General features: G+C 43.8%; 1 protein-coding gene across 2 annotated transcripts in view; it reads right to left on the reverse strand.

Annotated features, from left to right (window-relative positions):
* Positions 1 to 20591, reverse strand: part of dpy19l1l (dpy-19-like 1, like (H. sapiens)) — a 76541-nt gene that overhangs the window by 5119 nt on the left and 50831 nt on the right. The window contains exons 16-20 of one of the 2 annotated variants that reach the window (XM_078397608.1): positions 13396 to 13497; positions 6732 to 6784; positions 4315 to 4339; positions 1717 to 1836; positions 386 to 560 (exon numbers count right to left, since the gene is read on the reverse strand). In XM_078397608.1, the coding sequence (XP_078253734.1) occupies positions 386 to 560; positions 1717 to 1836; positions 4315 to 4339; positions 6732 to 6784; positions 13396 to 13497 (475 nt within the window). The remainder of the gene's footprint in view (positions 1 to 385; positions 561 to 1716; positions 1837 to 4314; positions 4340 to 6731; positions 6785 to 13395; positions 13498 to 20591) is intronic. The other variant, XM_078397610.1, reaches the window with a different exon arrangement.

Below are 20591 nucleotides of genomic sequence, written 5' to 3' on the forward strand. Positions count from 1 at the left end.
CGCACAGTAAGAACGTGGAAGGTTCGTGGATTGCATGTCACAGAGCCAGGCAATAACAGGTAGAGAAGTGCATAAGAACAGCACATAAGATATTTGCTTTGAATTGAATGCTGCTAAAAAGGGGTAAGTTGAACTCACAGTGCCCCCTTTCACCCAATCTTAAATCAGAACACCCATAAAATAACTACAATCCTGTGAACAGGATCTGGCAGAGCACTTTCCCACAGCAGGTTCCAAAATGTTGTACATGAAGTTTGGCACATTCGGAACACGTGTGTGGAGCAACCAAATTATATTTATAAAACTTGTGTTTGATCACCCTATTGGTTTGAAATCATGCATTTACTGGTATGGAGTTCTGTTCAATGTCACAAGAGTAACTTACCCGTCTTGGTGTTTTCTTTAATCCACTCCAATAACTCCTCCTGGGGGAAGTTGCTGAACTCTCCAATGATGCTCCACTGCTCCCTCAGGTTGAAGGCTCCCTGCAAAGCCATTGTCGCCAGCATCACACACACAAATATCCGGTGATGGGATTTATTCTTGATCCACCAAAAAAACTTCAAAGGAAGGAAAAAGAAGATTCATGAACAAACTTTCAATGCTACAAAGGAAGTACCAGGTTGGTGTAAAAAGACAGAGGAGGTCAAAGACATTTTGAAGAGACATTATATCCAAAGTTAAAAAATACCAGCATCTAGTTCATAGGGAAACAGGTGATTTAACGGACTTCTATAACGACATTGCACAACCCCCAGTTTATGTTATGAAGAATTGACAGGCCTAGACGAGATATAAAATAATAACCCATTTTAAAGGTCAGTGCCCTGGGGAAAATAGATTTAGGTGGTTTTATTGTTCACTGCTGGAATATTAGAGGGCAATATATCCTCCAGAGAAAGTGAACTCAGTTGTGAAAGGCTCATGAAGGCGGATATCCTCAGCACGATCACATTCCTTAATACCCACTGGTATTGGGTATACCAGTGCCCATACCCAACTCTGCCAACAGATAGCCTTCGGTTCTCCACCAGTTTTCTTCCCTCAGTAGGAGTAAAGGAACATCAGCTCACTCTATCTCGGGGAGTACTGAACTTCAGTTTCAAGCTGGCATATCTGAACTGGTGTCAATGCAACATAGTTGTACCTTGGATACTCTTTATCTAGAGAGAAAAAGGATTTCATAGTTCATGTCTTTCATCAGATCCATACTGACAATGAGTCATTCATCCCAAACACTGGGATATACAGTTTTTGGGAGCAGGATTTTGACTCTCCCTTATTAAACATGGTCATTACTTGGCACGTATGTGAAGCAAATGTTACTCAATAACCCGTGCCTTCTTGTTCTTCAGGGCAACCCGTGTCTGCATGTTGTTCAGCTTTCAAGGCAGACCATGCTTCATGCAGCCCTTGCTGATAAGTTGCAACTGGCATTGAACACAGTGCAACCATCAGTAAACACCCCACATCAGTGCAACCATCAGTAAACACCCGCCATCTGACCCTGTGATGGAAGGCCGGACACAAATAAAATACAGAAGGTGTTTGGGCCTGGGTCACTGCCAGAGGAAGTCCGGCAGTGATGCCCATGCTCTTTTCAATTGACTTCCATTGATGGTGTACATTTCTGGAAGAAGATCAAATATCAAAACTGTCCTCTAACAGGGTTTGCAGTGGACACACATTAAACTCCACTGGAGATGCTTATCTTACCTGTCTGGAACAAATCAGAGATGCCATGAGACACATGTGAGGTGTGAGGAAAAGTTTGAGCCTCATGATGAGAACACCCAGTAGGACAAACGCCAACAACTGGAAAACGTGATAGACCATCTGTGGAAACAAGTCACATGCTGGCTTTACACAACCCAATCACGAACAGCTATGCCAATATGAATCACCCACAAGTCCTCCCCTACACCTTGAATAGAGACATGGTCATCACTGATGAAACATGACCTCAGGACAGACACCCATAGCCGGCTCCAGCCCTCCAATAGTTAGCAGAAAAGAGAGGAGCATAAAGAGGACAATCACAGATGCGTGCAGCTATAATGTGGTTGTACTTGTAGGTGATTTTATTATTGACTGGGACTTCATTCATATAAAGAGATTAGATGGGGCAGAATATGTTAAGTGTGTCCAGCAATGTTTTCTGAAGCATGTTGATGACCCTACTTGAGAAGGGGCCATCCTCTTAGGTATAAAGGTAGGGTAAGAGGCTTATGTATCAGTGGAGGAGCACGCTGGGACCAGGAACCATAATTCTTTTAGTTTCAATAAAGTAATTGAAAAGATAGAACTTTACCTTAAGTTGAATTCCTAAATTGGGGAAAGCTAATTTTGATGGTATCATGCAGGAGCTCTCAAAAATTAGTTGGGAAAGGCTGTTTGCAGGTAATGGGAAATATGGCAAGTAGGAGGCTTTAAAAGTGATAATGGAAGAGTTCAGGGCCAGCATTTATCTGTTAAGAGTGAAGAGCAAAGCTGGCAGGATTAGGGTACCCTGGTTGACAAGGAATATAAAAGCTATGGTCAGGAGAAAGGAGGCAAATGTCAGGTATAGGCAGCTGAGATCAAGCTAATTCCTTGAAGATGGAGCAGTACACATAAGAAGATTAGAAGGGCAAACAGGGGCCATGAGATATCCCTGACAAAGATAAAAGGAATTATAAAACATTCTGAGTGCAATGAGGAGTAAGTCCCCTTAAGGATCAGTGTGGTCAGCTGTGTCTGGAGGCGGGGGAAATGAATACTTCTCATCTGTATTTACAGTGGAGAAGGACGTGGAAGTGACCGAGTTCAGGAGAGGGACCAGAAGCATATTGACATTCCGAAGGAAAAGGCGTCGGAGATCTTGGAGCGTATAAAGGTGGATAAATTCCCAGAGCCTGACCTGGTGTATCCTAAGATGTTAAAGGAAGCAAGGGAGGAGAGTGTCGAGGTCTTGATCGAGATCTTTGTATCTTTATTTGCCACAGATGAGGTACTGGAAGACTGGATGTTAGCTAATGCTGCATCTTTATTTAAGAAGGTTGGTAATGATAAAGCACAATACTATAGGCTGTTGAGCCTTTCATCAGTCGTGGAAAGGTTACTGGAAGGGATTTCAAGAGACAGAATCGATCTGCATTTGGAAAGACAAGGACTGATTAGAGATAGTCAACATAACTTTGTGCGAAAACTCATATCTCATGAATTTGATTGAGCTTTGTGAAGAGGTGACCAAGAAAACAGATAGAGTACACTGATCAGTCCACAATGACTTCAGCAAGGATTTTGACAAGGTCACATATGATAGGTTAGTTGGAAAGGTTAGAAAATATGGAATTCATAGTGAGATAACCAACCCATTTACAATATTGGCTTGGTGGAAGGAGCCAGAGAGTGGTAGTGGAGATTATTTTTCAGATTGGTGGCCTGTGACCAGTGGCCTGCTGCAGGGATCGGTGCTGGGAGCTTTGTTATTTGTCATCTATATTAAAGATTTAGATGACAATGTTGTAAACTTATGGATGACATGGAAATTGGTGCCACAGTGGACAGTGAAGAAGGTTGTCCAAGGTTCCAGATCAACTGGGAATATCAGATGGAATTTAGACAAGTAAAAAGTGATGCATTTTTGGTGAGTTTAACCATGGCAGGACACACACAGTGAATGGTAGGCACCCGGGGAGTGCTGTTGATCAAAGAGAACTGGGGGTACAAGTACATGATTCCCTGGAAGTGACAACACAGTGAAGAGGTGTATGGCATGCTTGGCTCTAGTAACTGAGGCACATAAACCAGAGTAAAATGGGACAGAGTTTCATCCAAGTTACATTCTGACATCAATGATCCCATCTCCCAGGAACTCAGAGCCCTAAAGACACCAATCTATGTGAAGCCCTTCATTCAATATCTATTGTGAGTACATGTGCAGCGGGTAGTGTTAATAAGATGTCTAGTTGTAGCAGAATTACTCTCACGTAAAGTGAACTGCCCAAAGTCAGCATCTGGATGCAGCTCTCTCTGATGGATATCAATGCTGGTCAAAGATGCAAGTCCATTGGTTGTTGACCATGAACACCAATGGATTAGGAGAGAGTGAGACTGGTGCTGCAGAAAACCATCTGTACCTGGGTTTTATACCAAGACAATATACACCCCAAACCTAAATGTAAGGATGGTACTTAATTAGACTGTACTTAACCACTGAATTAGGTGCTGATTAACGTCCAGTATCAAGATTTTATTGTTAACTAAACTTAGACATCCGGTAACAAGTTCATAAAATGTAGCTTTGTTAGGAAAAGGTGATAAATGCATTACCTCTCCTTGAGTTGAAGTCATCAACCTACAACAAAAACAAATATACTTTAATGGGAGACACAACAGACAATGTTTTACTGGAATCAAAAGCAAAGCTGCAGCTGGAATCAGCTGAGTTCCTCCAGCATTTGCTTTTTGAAACAGACTTTAGCTAGCAATTAGCACTTATTTTTAAAGTTTAAATTGGATGCAAATGAGAGCACACCGCAACAATGGTGAGCTAGCATTTCAGTTTATAATTTACTAAAGGACTAAGGCTAAAATAAATTTGCATTCTCACACTTTGTCAGTTTTTAATCCAAAACCTCCCCTAGGATGCCTCAGGCCTTATACTTCCCTCAGCAATGCGGGGACCTTGTTAATTGGACAGCCAGCACCCACAGGAAGCTGTGCAGCCAAGGACAGAGCTGAAAGTCCTCATCTCTTGAGCGCTGTATGCACAGAGGGTGATCGACTGATCGCCTTCATGTTCACATCTGGGGCATAACGGACCAAATGAACGATCCTTCACTCCCTGAACCTTCAAGCACACAATCTGGGCAAGCACATGCCTGAACCATTACCTCTCTACTCCAGAGCCCACTCCTAGAAAATTGGTTGACAGACAGAAAGCAAAGAGTGGGGATAAAAGGGTCCCTTTCAGAATGGCATGCAGTAACTAGTGGGGTACCGCAAGGCTCGGTGCTGGGACCGCAGCTATTTACAATATACATTAATGACGGATGAAGTGATTTAAAGTACCATTAGCAAATTTGCAAATGATACAAAGCTGTGAGGAAGATGCTATGAGGTTGCAGGGTGACTTGGACAGGTTGTGTGAGTGGGCGGATGCATGGCAGATGCAGTTTAATGTGGATGTGTGAGAATAGGAAGGCAGAGTATTATCTGAATGGTGTCAAGTTAGGAAAAGGGGACGTACAACGAGATCTGGGTGTCCTAGTGCATCAGTCACTGAAAGGAAGCATGTAGGTACAGCAGGCAGTGAAGAAAGCCAATGGAATGTTGGCCTTCATAACAAGAGGAGTTGATTATAGGAGCAAAGAGGTCCTTCTGCAGTTGTACAGGGCCCTAGTGAGACCTCACCTGGAGTACTGTGTGCAGTTTTGGTCTCCAAATTTGAGGAAGGATATTCTTGCTATTGAGGGCGTGCAGCGTAGGTTTACTAAGTTAATTCCCGGAATGGCGGGACTGTCATATGTTGAAAGACTGGAGCGACTGGGGTTGTATACACTGGAATTTAGAAGGGTGATAGGAGATCTTATCGAAATGTGTAAGATTATTAAGGGGTTGGACACATTAGAGGCAGGAAACATGTTCCCAATGTTGGGGGAGTCCAGAACAAGGGGCCACAGTTTAAGAATAAGGGGTAGGCCATTTAGAATTGAGATGAGGAAAAACTTTTTCAGTCAGAGAGTTGTGAATCTGTGGAATTCTCTGCCTCAGAAGGCAGTGGAGGCCAATTCTCTGAATGCATTCAAGAGAGAGCTAGATAGAGCTCTTAAGGATACGGAGTCAGGGGGTATGGGGAGAAGGCAGGAACGGGGTACTGATTGAGAATGATCAGCCATGATCACATTGAATGGCAGTGCTGGCTCGAAGGGCCGAATGGCCTCCTCCTGAACCTATTGTCTATTGTCTATCTATTGTCTATTGTGTGGAGACAACCTGTCATAACAGCGTGTTGTCAAATGGGAAGTGCTGCATTCATCAACTGTTGCCCAAAGGATCTGCGTCACCTGTGGCTTAAAATATTTTACACTGTGGGTGCACTAAGCCTTGGACAGGAAGTAGTAGCAGTTCCCAGAAGACGCTGATGAACACCACCTTTTTTCCTTCTGGCCTTCTTTCTTTAGGCTCCTTCCCAAGGACCCCTTGCCCTCAACCCCAACTCTCCAGCTGGAAAGCCAGTGAGATTATGTGAGGCTCCCACAGCCTAGATAATACAATGCAAACCTCATTTTTGGCCTCAGTAAAAGGCACATCATGGGGTCAGCAAACATCCACCTCACCAAGACCGGGACGTAATTGATCTTTTTAAATAATGCCAATGCAGGGCTAATCCTCTATTCAGATCTCCCATCCCCAAGCTCAGCCCAGCAGAATGTTAACTGCAGACACATATACAAATTTCCCAGGGGAGCAGTGATGAGAGAGGAGGGAAGCTCAGACAGTCTGCCAGTGCCAGACTGCACATGCAGTGACACCACACCAACAGCTGTGCATGTGCACACAATACACATGCAACCATGTAGAATTTGCATCAGGCACTACAAATGTTTTCAGCAATCAAGCATAAAACACAAAAAAAGCATACACTGCTTCGAGGAACCATTTGTTCTGCCTTGAATGCTTCTGGTAAAAGCTCAGTGTGTTTCATTTCAAAACCCATGGCCCACAGATACCATCAGGACACTTACTCTGTGTTTTGCGAATTTCTTTCTTTCAACAAACAGATCAGCTCTTTCAAAGTCTGCAAACAAAAACATATGACGATCATTTCCTGATACTTTTACAAGTTGATAAAAGACTTCATTCAAAAGCGCATTTAAAAGAACAGATTGGATAAGTACAGTATTCATAGCATAGCAGTTTCGCTGAGGTGAAAACAATATTCAAAGAGGACAGAGGCAGAAAGCTGCTGGCCTAACTGCTGCACAGAGGGCTTGAGATTCTCCATATAGGAGGAATACTGAGAGGTGGCCAACCAGAATATCTGCCATCACCCATGAACCCCTCTGTGTCATTCCAAGTGACCCGTGTATTAGTGATTAGTTTATTGTAGAAGACATCAGGGTGCAATGAAATTGCTTGTTCACATGAAGCAAATAGAATAAACAGTGTACATGGTAATGATTAATACAGCAATAAGTACAACATCAAGCATAAAGCATAAACTGTAGTTCAATCTGAAGTCGTACAAAAATATGAATGAATAATAATGGAATAATAGAATGAGTGAGAATGAAGAGTAATAGTGTCGGTATTGGTTTATTAAGATAGTGAAAAACTTTTGATGTACTATCCAGGCAAATCTTTCCGCACACGAGTACATCAGGTAGTGCAAAAGAGAAAGTAACCTGAGTGCAGAATATAGTGTTACTAGAAAAAGTGTAGATAAAATAACCGTGCAAGGGCCACAACAGGTAGTTTGGAAGATCAAAAATAAATTGATAGCATATGGGAAGTCTGTTCAAGAGTCTGATAACAATAGGGAAGAAGCTGTTTTTTAATCTGGTGGTACATGCTTTCAAGCTTTTCCATCTTCTGCCCAATAGGAGAGAGAGGAAAGAGGGAATGACCAGGTACAAGTGTTCTTGGATTATGTTGGCTGCTTTTTCGAAGCAGTTGGAGTCATCTGGGTTTAGGGTGGTGGGGGGAGGGAGGCGGGGAGGATACTGGGCTGTGATCGCAACTCTACAATTTCTTGCAATCTTGGGCAAGAACAGATGCCATACCTAACTACGGTGATATGGTGCATCTGGGAAATTGGAATGTCATAAGAGACATGTTGAATTTCCTTAGTCTTCTGAGGAAGCAGAGGTATTGATGTGCTTTCTTTACCACACGTCAATGTGGTTGGACGAGGACAAATAGTTGGTGATTTTTTATACTGCAGAACTTGAAGTCTCGACCATCTTCACTTCGCATCATTGATTGAGACTGGAGTGTACACTCCACCCCTTTCTTAAGTCAATGACCAGCTCCTTTGGTTTGCTGACATTGAGGGAGAGGATAGTGCTTTGATGCCATGTTGCTGTTCTCCATCTCCTTCTTGAACTCCATCACCATGCTACTAAGAACTCTATCTCCTTCTATATCTCATTATTGTTGAGATAAAACCAACTACAAAGCTTTATTTGCTTCCATGCTTTTAGTGATATTGCCATTACATACAGAATTCTTTTGGCTGTGCTTGTAACCTGTTCTCCCCTTTCAAGCACCCAAATTCTCTCGCTCCATATTCCTCCATTATGAATTAGGGTATAAGTTGACTATTACTTTCCTTATATCTGTACAGCTGCCTAAATATTGTCAGCCAAGCCATATTCTCCTACCGTCGCCAACTCTCTTCCTCGATGCTGATGCATTGTTACCAGCTACTTCCAACATTATTTCCTTGCTCTGTTGTTCAAATCATTTGTAGACTTGAATAAAGTATAGAGCACAGCTCTCTGGGACACACCACTATCTGCACCTGATGAAATAATATCCTCTAGTTTGGCTGTTTTCCAACCCAAGCAAAGCCCATATCCCATTCACATTTACATTATCTACATTAACTCTCATGAGACACTTCATGAAATGTATACATGCATTTTAATATTGTTAATCAAAAGCAAAATACTGCACTTTGAAATGAAAAAAAATACAATCAACAGTGTCAGGCAACATCTGTGAAGAGGAAGACAGAGATCCCCTTAATTCCTGTTTCCTATACACAGATGCTGCCTAGCTTATTGAGTACCTTTGAAGGACTCAGTGCCGTCCATATCTTGCACCAGTGAGAATTGTTTTCCTGACACAGCACAGGAAGAAAGATCAAGGCATCCTGGTAAACAGGATGCAACTCTCAGGGTTTCCAAACTTTGAGTGGGTCACAATGGCAGCAGCAGTATTAGTATTATGGATATTTGATGATCAGTGTGGATCCGGTGGGCCAAAGAGCCTGTTTCCAGTCTGTTTGACTAACAGGTACACACAGGTCAAGAGCCATCACATCAAGAAGACTGGAAAAGACACAGGTACAGAACTTTCTATTTTCATGTAACCCATATATCCCTTTCTCTTTCCTCCTATCTATCCTGATCTTCACACACACCCACTTCTCCCCACCTTACCCCAGGGTCCCTATCGTCCTGTTTCTTTTCCTCTCTCTCTATACACTCCTCCACACTGGGTCCTTCCCACCCCTCCCCTCCCTCTGTTGCTCCCATCTACTACCACTCTTTAATCATTTCCATTCACTTTCCCTTTCCTATCAATTCCAGAATCGGCAGCCACCTCACAAGTTCTTCACTTATCACCTGTCAGCCTCTGTTGCTATCATGAGCCGTCCCTCACCCACTTGATTGTTATCTGCGAATCAAATCCTCCTCACCTGTATTTACCTATTGTTTGCTGTGTCTCCAGCCGTTTTCCCATCTCTTTATGTAGACTACTTCTTTTTGCTTTTCCAACAAGATCCATCCATGTTGCAAAGATGCAGTGCCCTGATGTGCGCTACTTCTGTGGTCTAAATGAAGCTTTGCCCTGCTGCAACACAACCTCAATTCCAGGTTCCAGCCTGAAACATCATCTGAGCATTCCCTGAGTAGATGCTGCTTGACTTGCTGAGTTCCTCAAGCACTTTGTTTTTTGATCAATAATCCAGCATCTGCGGTTACTTGCACCTTCCACCTGTATACTTGCCACCACTCAATTAGATTTCAATTCTTTTCCGCACATGATCGATGCACATGGACTTCAGAATTTCTGAGGAATATTGTCATGCAGCACAGAAACAGGCCCTTCACTCAGGCCCAGCCGTGTGAGATGCCCTTCTATTCTCATTTCATTCTCCTTCTTTTGGTTCATATTGCTCTAAACCTTTTATATCCACATACCTGTTGAAATGCATTTTAAATATTGCAATTGTACCTGCTTCTACCACCACCTCTGTCTGAGTTTGTTTACATACCCACCACCCTTTTAGTGAACAACTTTGCCTTTAGATCCCTTTTGAACATTCCCTCTCTCATCTTTACCCCATCCATGCCTTCTTGTATTAAACTCCTCTATTCTGGGAAAAAGACTGTCCATCTTATTTATGCCCCTGGTGAGGAAGGAGAGAACTCATGTGGAAACTTCTATAATGTCATCTGTCAGCCTCCCTTGTCCAAATCTCTCCTAGAACCTAAGCCCTCCAGTCGTTCAGCATTACTATGTTTCCTGAACCCTCTCTGGCCTTAATCACATCCTTTTGATAGCATGGCAAGCAGAACTGCACACAGTACTCCAACTGCACCTATAATACTTTCAACTTGCACTGCTTTAGAATTGTTCACCCATCAGAAAATACCCTGCTCTATTTCCTAAGTTCATAGTTTGCTGCCACAATTAAAATCTATTGCAATAATTTTCCCCTTATTTAATTTCCCTTTGCCTTTTAGTGCTTCAATTATCCTGCACACAATGATGCCTATCACTGTGCTGTCAGCCAAGACGCATTCACCGATGCTAAACTCTACCTACCATTTGCACTCTCCTGCCTATCTACACTCCTAACCCAGCCTAAAATCATTTAAATATGGTGCTTCAAATATTTCAACAAATTTGCCAGACTTAAGTAATTTTCACTTCTCCAATTTCTGACAAACCTTTTAGTTTTTGCTGGACACAAAATGCTGTTTCTGTGCTATTTTTGATAAGTTAAAAAACACAATCAAAAAAATAGTTGAGAAACATTGAAAAAAGATACAGCTATAATAACCTTTCGCTAATAGTTTGTCAGTACTCAACCACATGTAACCCACAATTGGAACCCACCTATTCCTTTCAGGCTTCTTTCCCAGGCACTGGTTTCCTCTCCAGCTTTGAGCCCAGCATTTATTGTGCTTCCCTAAACTACCAGGGACATAGACTAACAATTCAGAGTTCAAATCCCACCACTATAGCAATTAAACTTAATTCACCAATCATGAGATTTCGGAAATGAAACACGTAGTAATGATAATGAAAACTGGCAGCTTGTTGCCGAAAACGATCTCGTTAGCTAATTTATTTTGAGGAAGACAGAGTAGTGTGGTTATTCTGGCTGAACATCTGTGACAGGGTGCTGCTTAGGAGTCGGTGCCGGCTCTATTGTTTGTAATGAAGATGGGATTTTATCGCTGTGCCATAGCCATGCCGACCATGATCCATTACTGTCATGAACAAATCCATCAGTTAATAAGACTTTTGAGCAACAGGTTATGTAGATATATTCCTTGAAATAGTTTTTTTTTGTCAACTGCCCATGACCCAATTCGACAGATATATATTTGAGAATCAAAAAAATTTTAGTGTCAACTCCTCATGTGGAGACTCAGCATCATGATCTCCAGCAGTTCCTCTAACAATTCATTTTTTGCTCCAGATTGCAGCATGTGCCTCCTTTATAACTCAGTTCGCTCAGTCAGTGGTCCTGCAATACAGCTACTGGCACCTCTCAAAGTACACTCCATGCCCTTCCGATAATTCCGATTCCTGTTCTTAGGATTTCCTCAAACTGTCAGTTCACATAGAGGTGAGCGTTTATGCACTGAGGGGGCATGGGGAGTAATCAGGATGAGGCTTCCTTGTCCATATTTGACTAAACGACAGGACACTGCATGAGATGAGGGGCCAACATTAAACAACTCCTAAGATCAGGAGCTCCTGACTGTACACCAGTGTGCAGCCCCTCTTCTGTAGGAAAGGTTAACCCACAGGACTGTGCTGGAGGGTTATAACAGAATGACAGCCAGCATAAATCTGACTTGAATACCCTGGGATACAGGATTTGATACAATAGACACAGAAACTATTTAATCTGACAGAGGAAACAGGAAAGGGTACGTAATCTTAAACTGGAACCAAATCATTCAATAATGAGATCAAGGAACCCTCTTTCACTCCACACCAAGGAGTCGTGGAAGGCTGCAACTCTCCCTTAACTGGAGTTTTCAAGGTGGGCTCGATGACCCTGGTTCATGTAGTTTCAAGAGAAGAGGGGGAAACAGAATACTTTAGAGACTGAATGGCCTTCCCTCTGCTCTAATGAAGTTTGCTTGTATCTTTGCATCCACTCTTTCTGGAAGCCAGGCCACCCCTGTGTGTTGCTGGTGCATTTTCTGATAATACATTGCAAAATAAAAATTATTATTTAATTCTAAGTAAATTTACATAAAAGCCTGAAATCATTAAATCTGGGTCAATAGTGTTTTGTAAAATTTAAATTCAAGATTCAAGATTCAAGATAGCTTTATTTGTCATCCAATATTGGACGAAATTCAGTCACCCACAGTCCAACAATAAAAGCATTAAATAGGCATTAAAATTACACAACCCCCAAAACACACAAAAAAAGAAACATCCATCAAAGAAACATCCATCACAGTGAGTCTCCCCCAGTCCTCTCCTCACTGTGATGGAAGGCCACAATGTCTTTCCCTTCTCCTGCCGTCTTCTCCTGCAGTCAGGTTGTTGTGGTTGCAGGCCGCGCCGGACGGTCCGCAGCGGGCCGGCCCAAGGCGAGTCCCAGCCGCTCCCGCAGCCTCCGAAGACGGCCGGCTCCGCCGATGATAATTCCGATCCGGGCGGGCGAACACGCTGCTGCTGTTGCTGCACGTCGGGGCGGTCGTGGCTCCCGACATTGAAGCCCCCGCCCAGCAGAGAAACATCCCGCGGCATATTTTAGGCCGCGCCGGACGGTGAAATGTCCGCGACCCAAGCCCCGCGATCCGGGGCGGGCGAACCCGCTGCCGCTGCCGGAGCTCCCGATGTCGGCATCCACGCGGCCCGAGCCCAAGGCGAGTCGCAGCCGCTCCCGCAGCCTCCGAAGACGGCCGGCTCCGGTGATGGTAAGTCCGGTCCGCGGGCTCTGCGAACCAGAGCCCTGGGGGCCGCCAGCTCCAGGAGTTGGGCCGATGGTAGGCCACAGCAGGAACGGAGACACCACCCAGAACACAAAGGTCGGGTCTCCGTTCGGAAGGGACACCTATTTACAATTTTACAGTTCCCCCCCTCCCCCCCACATACACACATAGTACACAAACACAAAAACACCACATCACAACTACAATTAAGACAAAAAGACAAAAAAAACACAAAGACAAATGGACCGCAGGTAAGCCGCAGCTGCAAGGGCAGCGCCGCCATTTTGCCAAATCTTCCTGAAGATATATATCTAATGTTATAAGAACTAGATCAACAGTATTACTTGCATGGTTCACTACCCAATTAGTCCACTGAAAAAGCTAAGAAATAATTGCACAATATTAAATGTTCTTACCCCTCTTTACTTCAGATACTGCTGCCTTTGCCCAACCCAAATGTCACAGAAATAGAACCTGGTGAGTGTACCTCTATTCGAGTTTTGTAGAATCGGTCAGGCAATCTTAGGATGGGAGTACAATGAACGTGTCGTACGGTGGAGGGTGAGCTTTGAGATCCCATCCTATCCACCTAAAAGACAACGTGCACATCCCTTATGTAGATACTTCTGCTTCAAGCTCAAATTTATTCTATGTGAACTGAATGCACTAATAACTCATTTAAAATACTTAATAACTTAAAATTAACTGTCTAGAATAGCAACAATATCAATTTTGTAATAGCTTCCACATTCTCCAAAGAGGGGCACTCTTTATGCTGGAAGTACAAGGAGATTCTTTTCACAAGCTTGTTAACTGTCCTGTGAACCTTCCTTCCGATTTCATGTAAACTGCACGTCATGGACTGAACCACCGGTTTTACCATAGGATCAGAAGGCATTCGGTCCATTGTGCCCGGGCTGGCTCTTTGAAAGAGCTTTCCCCATGGGCCCCACCCGCCTGCTCTCTCCCCGTGGTCCCACTCCCCTATTCTCTCCCCGTGGTTCCATTCCCCCACTATCCCCAGAGTCTGCAACTTTATTTCCTTTTTACAATTTTATCAAATCCTCATTTGACAGGTACAGTGAATCTGCTTTCAATCATAAAATCAATACTTCATTCAAATCTTAAATCTCTTTGCCCCATTGGTCCTTACCACCAGGACCTTAAAGCTCTGAATAATTCATCAGGCAACAGGAGGTGGCTGGGGGAGAGGGCTTATATTTTCATTCAGGGGATCAGGAAAGTTATACATGGTTTCGCGAGTTGTCTATCAACAGTATTCTTTACTTGTGTTTGGTTTAATATTCACATAAACACTTTCATGCTCCAAGGAAAAACGTCTCATTGGTGACATTAATCCAGGCTCACCTTAGTCTGCAGCTTCATGCAACCCTTATATGAGAAATCATTACCAGTTAGCCAAAGCAGGTGGCTAGTGTACACATATAACACCACCTTAGGTGAAAGATATAAGAGAGAAGGTAGGATTCTTTGCACATTGATGCTGATCTAAAAACACCTCTTGGAGGTAGGGACCCCATGCTGAATCCCAGCCATTGCCACCTAGTTTGCCGACAGGCAGCAGTGATGTCCTGACAGTTGTGACCAAAAGGAGGATACTCCAATACTGAAGAAATTGTGAAATTGTGGCCACTTGCAGAGATATTTGTGTCATCGATAGCCATGGGTGAGATGCCAACAAAAAAGGCAGATGGCTAACATAATATCTCTGCTTGAAAAAGGCTTCAAAGACAAGTCTGAGAACTACAGTCCAGTGAGTGGTGGGTATGTTATTATTGAGGATTCTGTGACAAGAACTACTAACATTTGGAAATACAAGGACAAATGAGGGATAGTCAGCATGGCATTGTGCATGGGAAATCATACCTCACCAATTTAATTGAGTTTTGTGACATGGTATCCAAGAAGATCAATGAGGGCAGTGTAGTCCATTGAACTTTAGCAAGGTTATTTAAGTAGTGGGCTGGTGCTGAAGGTTAGATCTCATGGGCTCCAGGGTGTGTTAGCCAGTTTCAGCAACTGAAATGGGTGACACAGTGGCGCAGCTGGTAAAGCTGCTGTCTCAGCACCACAGACCCGGTTCGATGTTGCTCTTGGGCAGTCTGCGTGCAGTTTGCACATTCCCTGTGACCGCGTGGGTTTCCTCCAGATGTTACACTTTCCTCCCAAATCCAAAAGATGTGCATTTAGGTTTGTAGGTTAATTGGCCCTAATGTGTTAGAGTGGATGAGAAAGTGGAATAACTTAGAATTAATATGAATTGATGGTCGGCATGGGCTCTGTAGGCTGAAGGGCCTATATCCATGCTGTATCTATAAACCAAACCAAACCAAAGTAGATCAAGTGCCTTCCAAAATAGACAATAGACAATAGGTGCAGGAGGATGCCATTCGGCCCTTCGAGCCAGCACCGCCATTCAATGTGATCATGGCTGATCATTCTCAATCAGTACCCCGTTCCTGCCTTCTCCCCATACCACCTGACTCCGCTATCCTTAAGAGCTCTATCCAGCTCTCTCTTGAATGCATTCAGAGAATTGGCCTCCACTGCCTTCTGAGGCAGAGAATTCCACAGATTCACAACTCTCTGACTAAAAACGTTTTTCCTCATCTCAGTTCTAAATGGCCTACCCCTTATTCTTAAACTGTGGCCCCTTGTTCTGGACTCCCCGAAATTGGGAACATGTTTCCTGCGTCTAACGTGTCCAACCCCTTAATAATCTTATACGTTTCGATAAGATCTCCTCTCATCCTTCTAAATTTCAGTGTATACAAGCCTAGTCGCTCCAGTCTTACAACATATGAAAGTCCCGCCATTCCGGGAATTAACCTAGTAAACCTACACTGCACGCCCTCAATAGCAAGAATATCCTTCCTCAAATTTGGAGACCAAAACTGCACACAGTATTCCAGGTGCGGTCTCACTAGGGCCCTGTACAACTGCAGAATGACCTCTTTGCTCCTATACTCAACTCCTCTTGTTATGAAGGCCAACATTCCATTGGCTTTCTTCACTGCCTACTGTACCTGCATGCTTCTTTTCAGTGACTGATGCACTAGGACACCCAGATCTCGTTGTACATCCCCTGTTCCTAACTTGACACCATTCAGATAATACTCTGCCTTCCTATTCTTACCACCAAAGTGGATAACCTCACACTTATCCACATTAAACTGCATCTGCCATGCATCCGCCCACTCACACAACCTGTCCAAGTCACCCTGCAACCTCATAGCATCTTCCTCACAGTTCACACTACCACCCAGCTTTGTATCATCTGCAAATTTGCTAATGGTACTTTTAATCCCTTCATCCAAGTCATTAATGTATATCTAACAGAGAATTACATCTGACTAAAATACAATGCATCATGCCACACATGGAACCGATGGATACAAAAGAGAAAGAGGGGGGGCAAGGGAGGTACGTGAATTTGGAGAATTCAATGTTCATGCTATTGTGTTGTAGGCTGCACAAGTGGAACTCCAATTTGCGTATGACATCACTCTGGCAGTGGAGGAGACTGAGGACAGAATGATTGGTATTGGAAGGGGAATTAAAATGGCTGGCAACTGGAGCTCCAGTAGCCAAGGTAGACAGAGCACAAGTGTTCACAAGCAGTCGCTTATTCTATGCTTGGTCTCACTGATGTAGAGGTTGCCAGATCAAGAACACCAAATGAAATAGAAGATGGAGGAGGTGCATGTATACCTCTGATTCATTGGGCACGGTGGGTTTGTGAATTTATTGGCTGCAGTAAATTACATATAGGGATTGAATGCAAACGTAGGATAAGTTCAACATTTATATGAGCAGAATTTGGCCATTTGGCCCAGCAAGTCAACTCCACCATTTAATCATGGCTGATCTATTGTCCCCTCTCAACCCCATTCTTCCGCCTTCTCCCCATATCCCCCGACACACATACTAATCAAGAATCCGTCAATCTCCACCTTAGAAATATCCATTAACGGCATCCACAGCAGTCTGTGGCAATGAATTCCAGTTTCACCAACCTCTGACTAAAGAAAATTCCTCCTCGTCTTCTTTCTAAAGGTATGTCCTTTTATTCTGAGCCTACGGCCTCTGGTGTAGACACTCTCTCTCATGGAAACATCATCCTCTCCACATCCATTCTATCCAGGCCTTTCACTATTCGGTAAGTTTCAATAAGGTCCCCCATAATCCTTCTAAACTCCTGCGAGTACAGACTGAGTGCCATCAAACGCTTATCATATGTTAACCCAATCATTCCTGGAATCATTCTCATAAAATCTCCTCTGGACCCTCTGCAGTGCCAACACATCCTTCCTCAGATATGGCGCCCAAAACTACACAATACTCCAATGCAGTCTGACCAGAGCCTTATAAAGCCTCAGCATTACATCCCTGTTTTTATATTCCAACATAGGAAAATATAGAACTCGTATGAATGGGTGATTGATGATCGGCATGGATTCAATGGACTGTTTCCATGCTGCAGCTCTAAACTCTTGAAACATAGGAGGACTGTTGGGGACACTAAATTGAGCTAAGTGAGGAAGTGGGGGGATAAGTGTTGCATCTCCTGCGATTGCAGGAGAATGTGCGGGGAAGAGGAATGGTTGGAGGGAAGGAATGAGCACACCGAGGACTTGCGGAGAGAATGGTCTCTGCGCAAAGAGGAGGGATCAGGTAGATATGACACCTGGTGGGATCACATTGAACCTAGTAGAAATGTCAGAGAAGTGCTGGATGTGGAGGTTGGTTGGATGAAAGACAACGACCAGGGACCTCTATCACTATTCTGTCTTAGAGGGTGGGCTGTCTGAAAATGCAAGACTGCAGGAAGAGGAGCCCCATTCACAACAGCAGACGCTAAGCCGAGATTACTGAAGAATGAAGACACCTCGGATGTCCTAAAGTGAAAAGCTCAATTAGATAGCAGATGCAGTGGTGACGGAGAAAATGTGGGAAAGGCATGACATCCTTGCAAAAGATAGGGTAGGAGGCAGTGTAATGAGGATATCTATGCGAGTCAGTGAATTGTAGTATATACTTGTGAGTCTACTCCTTAAACGAAGACAGAGAAATCAACGTCCAACACATCTCCTCTCCTCCACTATCTGACTCCTCAACCAATGAACTCTTTCACACCCTATTCCCAGATGTGCTTAACCCTATATTATTTGGTTATTCTATTACTACACTTTAATATTCTTTTGCAACACAATCTTGCACTATTCTGCTGATTTACACTCGCTGTTGTATTTATTGTTGAATTTATCATTACTGTAGGTATACCATCTCCTCTGCAACTTTCATAAGAATTAATTTAATTGCACCCTTGTGTATATGACAATAAAGTAATTTAACCTAATCTATTTGTACAAGGAAATCATTTATGAATGGATAAAGTTAGTCTAAATAATTACCTGTTGAATATCAGAAAAAACTGTACCAGCAACAATGTTCTCCTGAGGCAGACCCTCAGTGTCAAGAATGACTTCCTTCCACTTCCTTGGTGGAGTTGTGCTAATGCCAATATTTGTCCTATGTACTCTTCCACAAAGGGAGCAGGATGTGGCTGTTAGGACAATCGGGTGTGTGGACTCCTGTTACTGCTTACAACAAACTTCCGCGTGCACGAAACAAATAGACTCAGGTTCCCAATCCTATCCCAAATTCTCTTTTCCCCCCATCCAGTAGTCATAGAACAATGGTTTTCATGAATCAGTCGGGATATTGCATTTCTTTATAGGGTTTCTGAGCTTAAACTTGTATCTCTTCTTTTGACCACCTGGTAATCTCCTCCCTCAACAGAATAGAGCGCCTGCTTTGGGAGCTGATGTCGAGATAGTCAATGGCATGGCCTGCCCAATGGGGCAACTGAATAGAACCATGGCCCCAGTGCTGGAGGCATTGGCCTGGGAGAGATAAGCAACATTGTTTTGTGTATAGTTCCAGCGAAGTTGGACGATTTTGCAAAGTATCAGTGTTATTTCTCCATGCCTTGAGGTACACCATGAGTATTGTGCTGGGTTTGAGGTCTTAAATTTAAAATTCTTTTTTCTACAATTGACCAAAAACATAGAAGGGTTTGATGAATTTCATCATCAATATTTGGCTTCATCAAGGTGACTCCTGAGAAATGAGAAGTCATCCATATTTTCCCGGGTCTCATCACAACCGTTGTTATCGCAGGGCAGTGTGGTGCCAATTTGTTTTTGCAGTTAGTGCATGTGAGGCTCATCCTTTCGTATACTTCAATGAACAAGTTGCCAACAGCCTGGAGCTCAGCAATGGAGCTTGTGCAATATAAATATCATTCGCTCACTTACTCAAGTCTGGGTGACCTTGGTTCTGACATATAGGGTTGAGCAGCTTCTTATTAGTTTTGTTGATTACCTTCAATCCCAAGGGAAGTTTGTAAGAGATGAGACACAACAGCAAAGCAAGAAAGATCAGGAAAAGTTTTAGGTAATGATGCAGCCTGATTTGACACTAGTCTTCACCGAGATCGTCTCTACTGTAAACCCATTGCATGCCATTGTAAGGCAAACATAAAATCAAAGGTAGACACAAAATGCTGGAGTAACTCAGCGGGTCAGGCAGCATCTCAGGAGAGAAGAAATGGGTGACGTTTCGGGTCGAGACCCTTCTTCAGACTGATGTCAGGGGAGGGGGTGGGACAAAGGTAGGATGTAGTCGGAGACAGGAAGACTAGTGGGAGAACTGGGAAGGGGGAGGGGATAGAGAGGGGAAGCAGGGACTGACTACCTGAAGTTAAAATTCATACCGCTGGGGTGTAAACTGCCCAAGCGAAATATGAGGTTCACCCAATTTGTGCTGGGCCTCACTCTGATAATGGAGGAGGCCCAGGACAGAAAGGTTAGATTGGGAATGGGAGGGGGAGTTGAAGTGCTGAGTCACCGGGACATCAGGTTGGTTGAGGCGGACTGGGCGGAGGTGTTCAGCAAAACGATTGCCGAGCTAGCTTGGTCTCGCCGATGTAGATAAGTTGACACCTGGAACAGCGGATACAATAGATGAGGTTGGAGGAGGTGCAGGTGAACCTCTGCCTCACCTGAAAAGACTGTTTGGGTCCTTGGATGGAGTCGAGGGGGGAGGTAAAAGGGCAGGTGTTGCAAATCCTGCAGTTGCAGGGGAAAGTACCTGGGGAGGGGATGGTTTGGGTGGGAAGGGACGAGTGGACATGGGAGTTTTGGAGGGAACGGTCTCTGTGGAAAGCAGAAAGGGGTGGAGATGGGAAAATGTGGCCAGTAGTGGGATCCCGTTGGAGGTGGCGGAAATGTTGGAGGATAATTAGTGAGAGCCTCATCTATAATGGAAGAGGGGAATTCCCGTTTCCTAAAGAATGAGGACATCTCCGATGCCCCCGTATGGAACACCTCATCCTGGGCGCAGATGCAGCGTAGACGGTGGAATTGGGAGTAGGGGGATAGAGTTTTTACAGGACAAAGGGTGGGAAGAAGTGTAGTCAAGATTGCTATGGGAGTCAGTGGGTTTGTAGTAGATGTCGGTCACTAGTCTATCTCCTGTGTTGGAGATGGTGAGATCCAGAAACGGTAGGAAGATGTTTTTCCGAAACATAAAATCAAGATGAATTTCTGTGGTAAGCTGAAGTTGAGGAAAGCATTCCAGTCTCCCCACATCACACCC

Source organism: Rhinoraja longicauda, chromosome 4 (assembly GCF_053455715.1).
Source record: "Rhinoraja longicauda isolate Sanriku21f chromosome 4, sRhiLon1.1, whole genome shotgun sequence".
Lineage (NCBI taxonomy): Eukaryota > Metazoa > Chordata > Chondrichthyes > Rajiformes > Arhynchobatidae > Rhinoraja > Rhinoraja longicauda.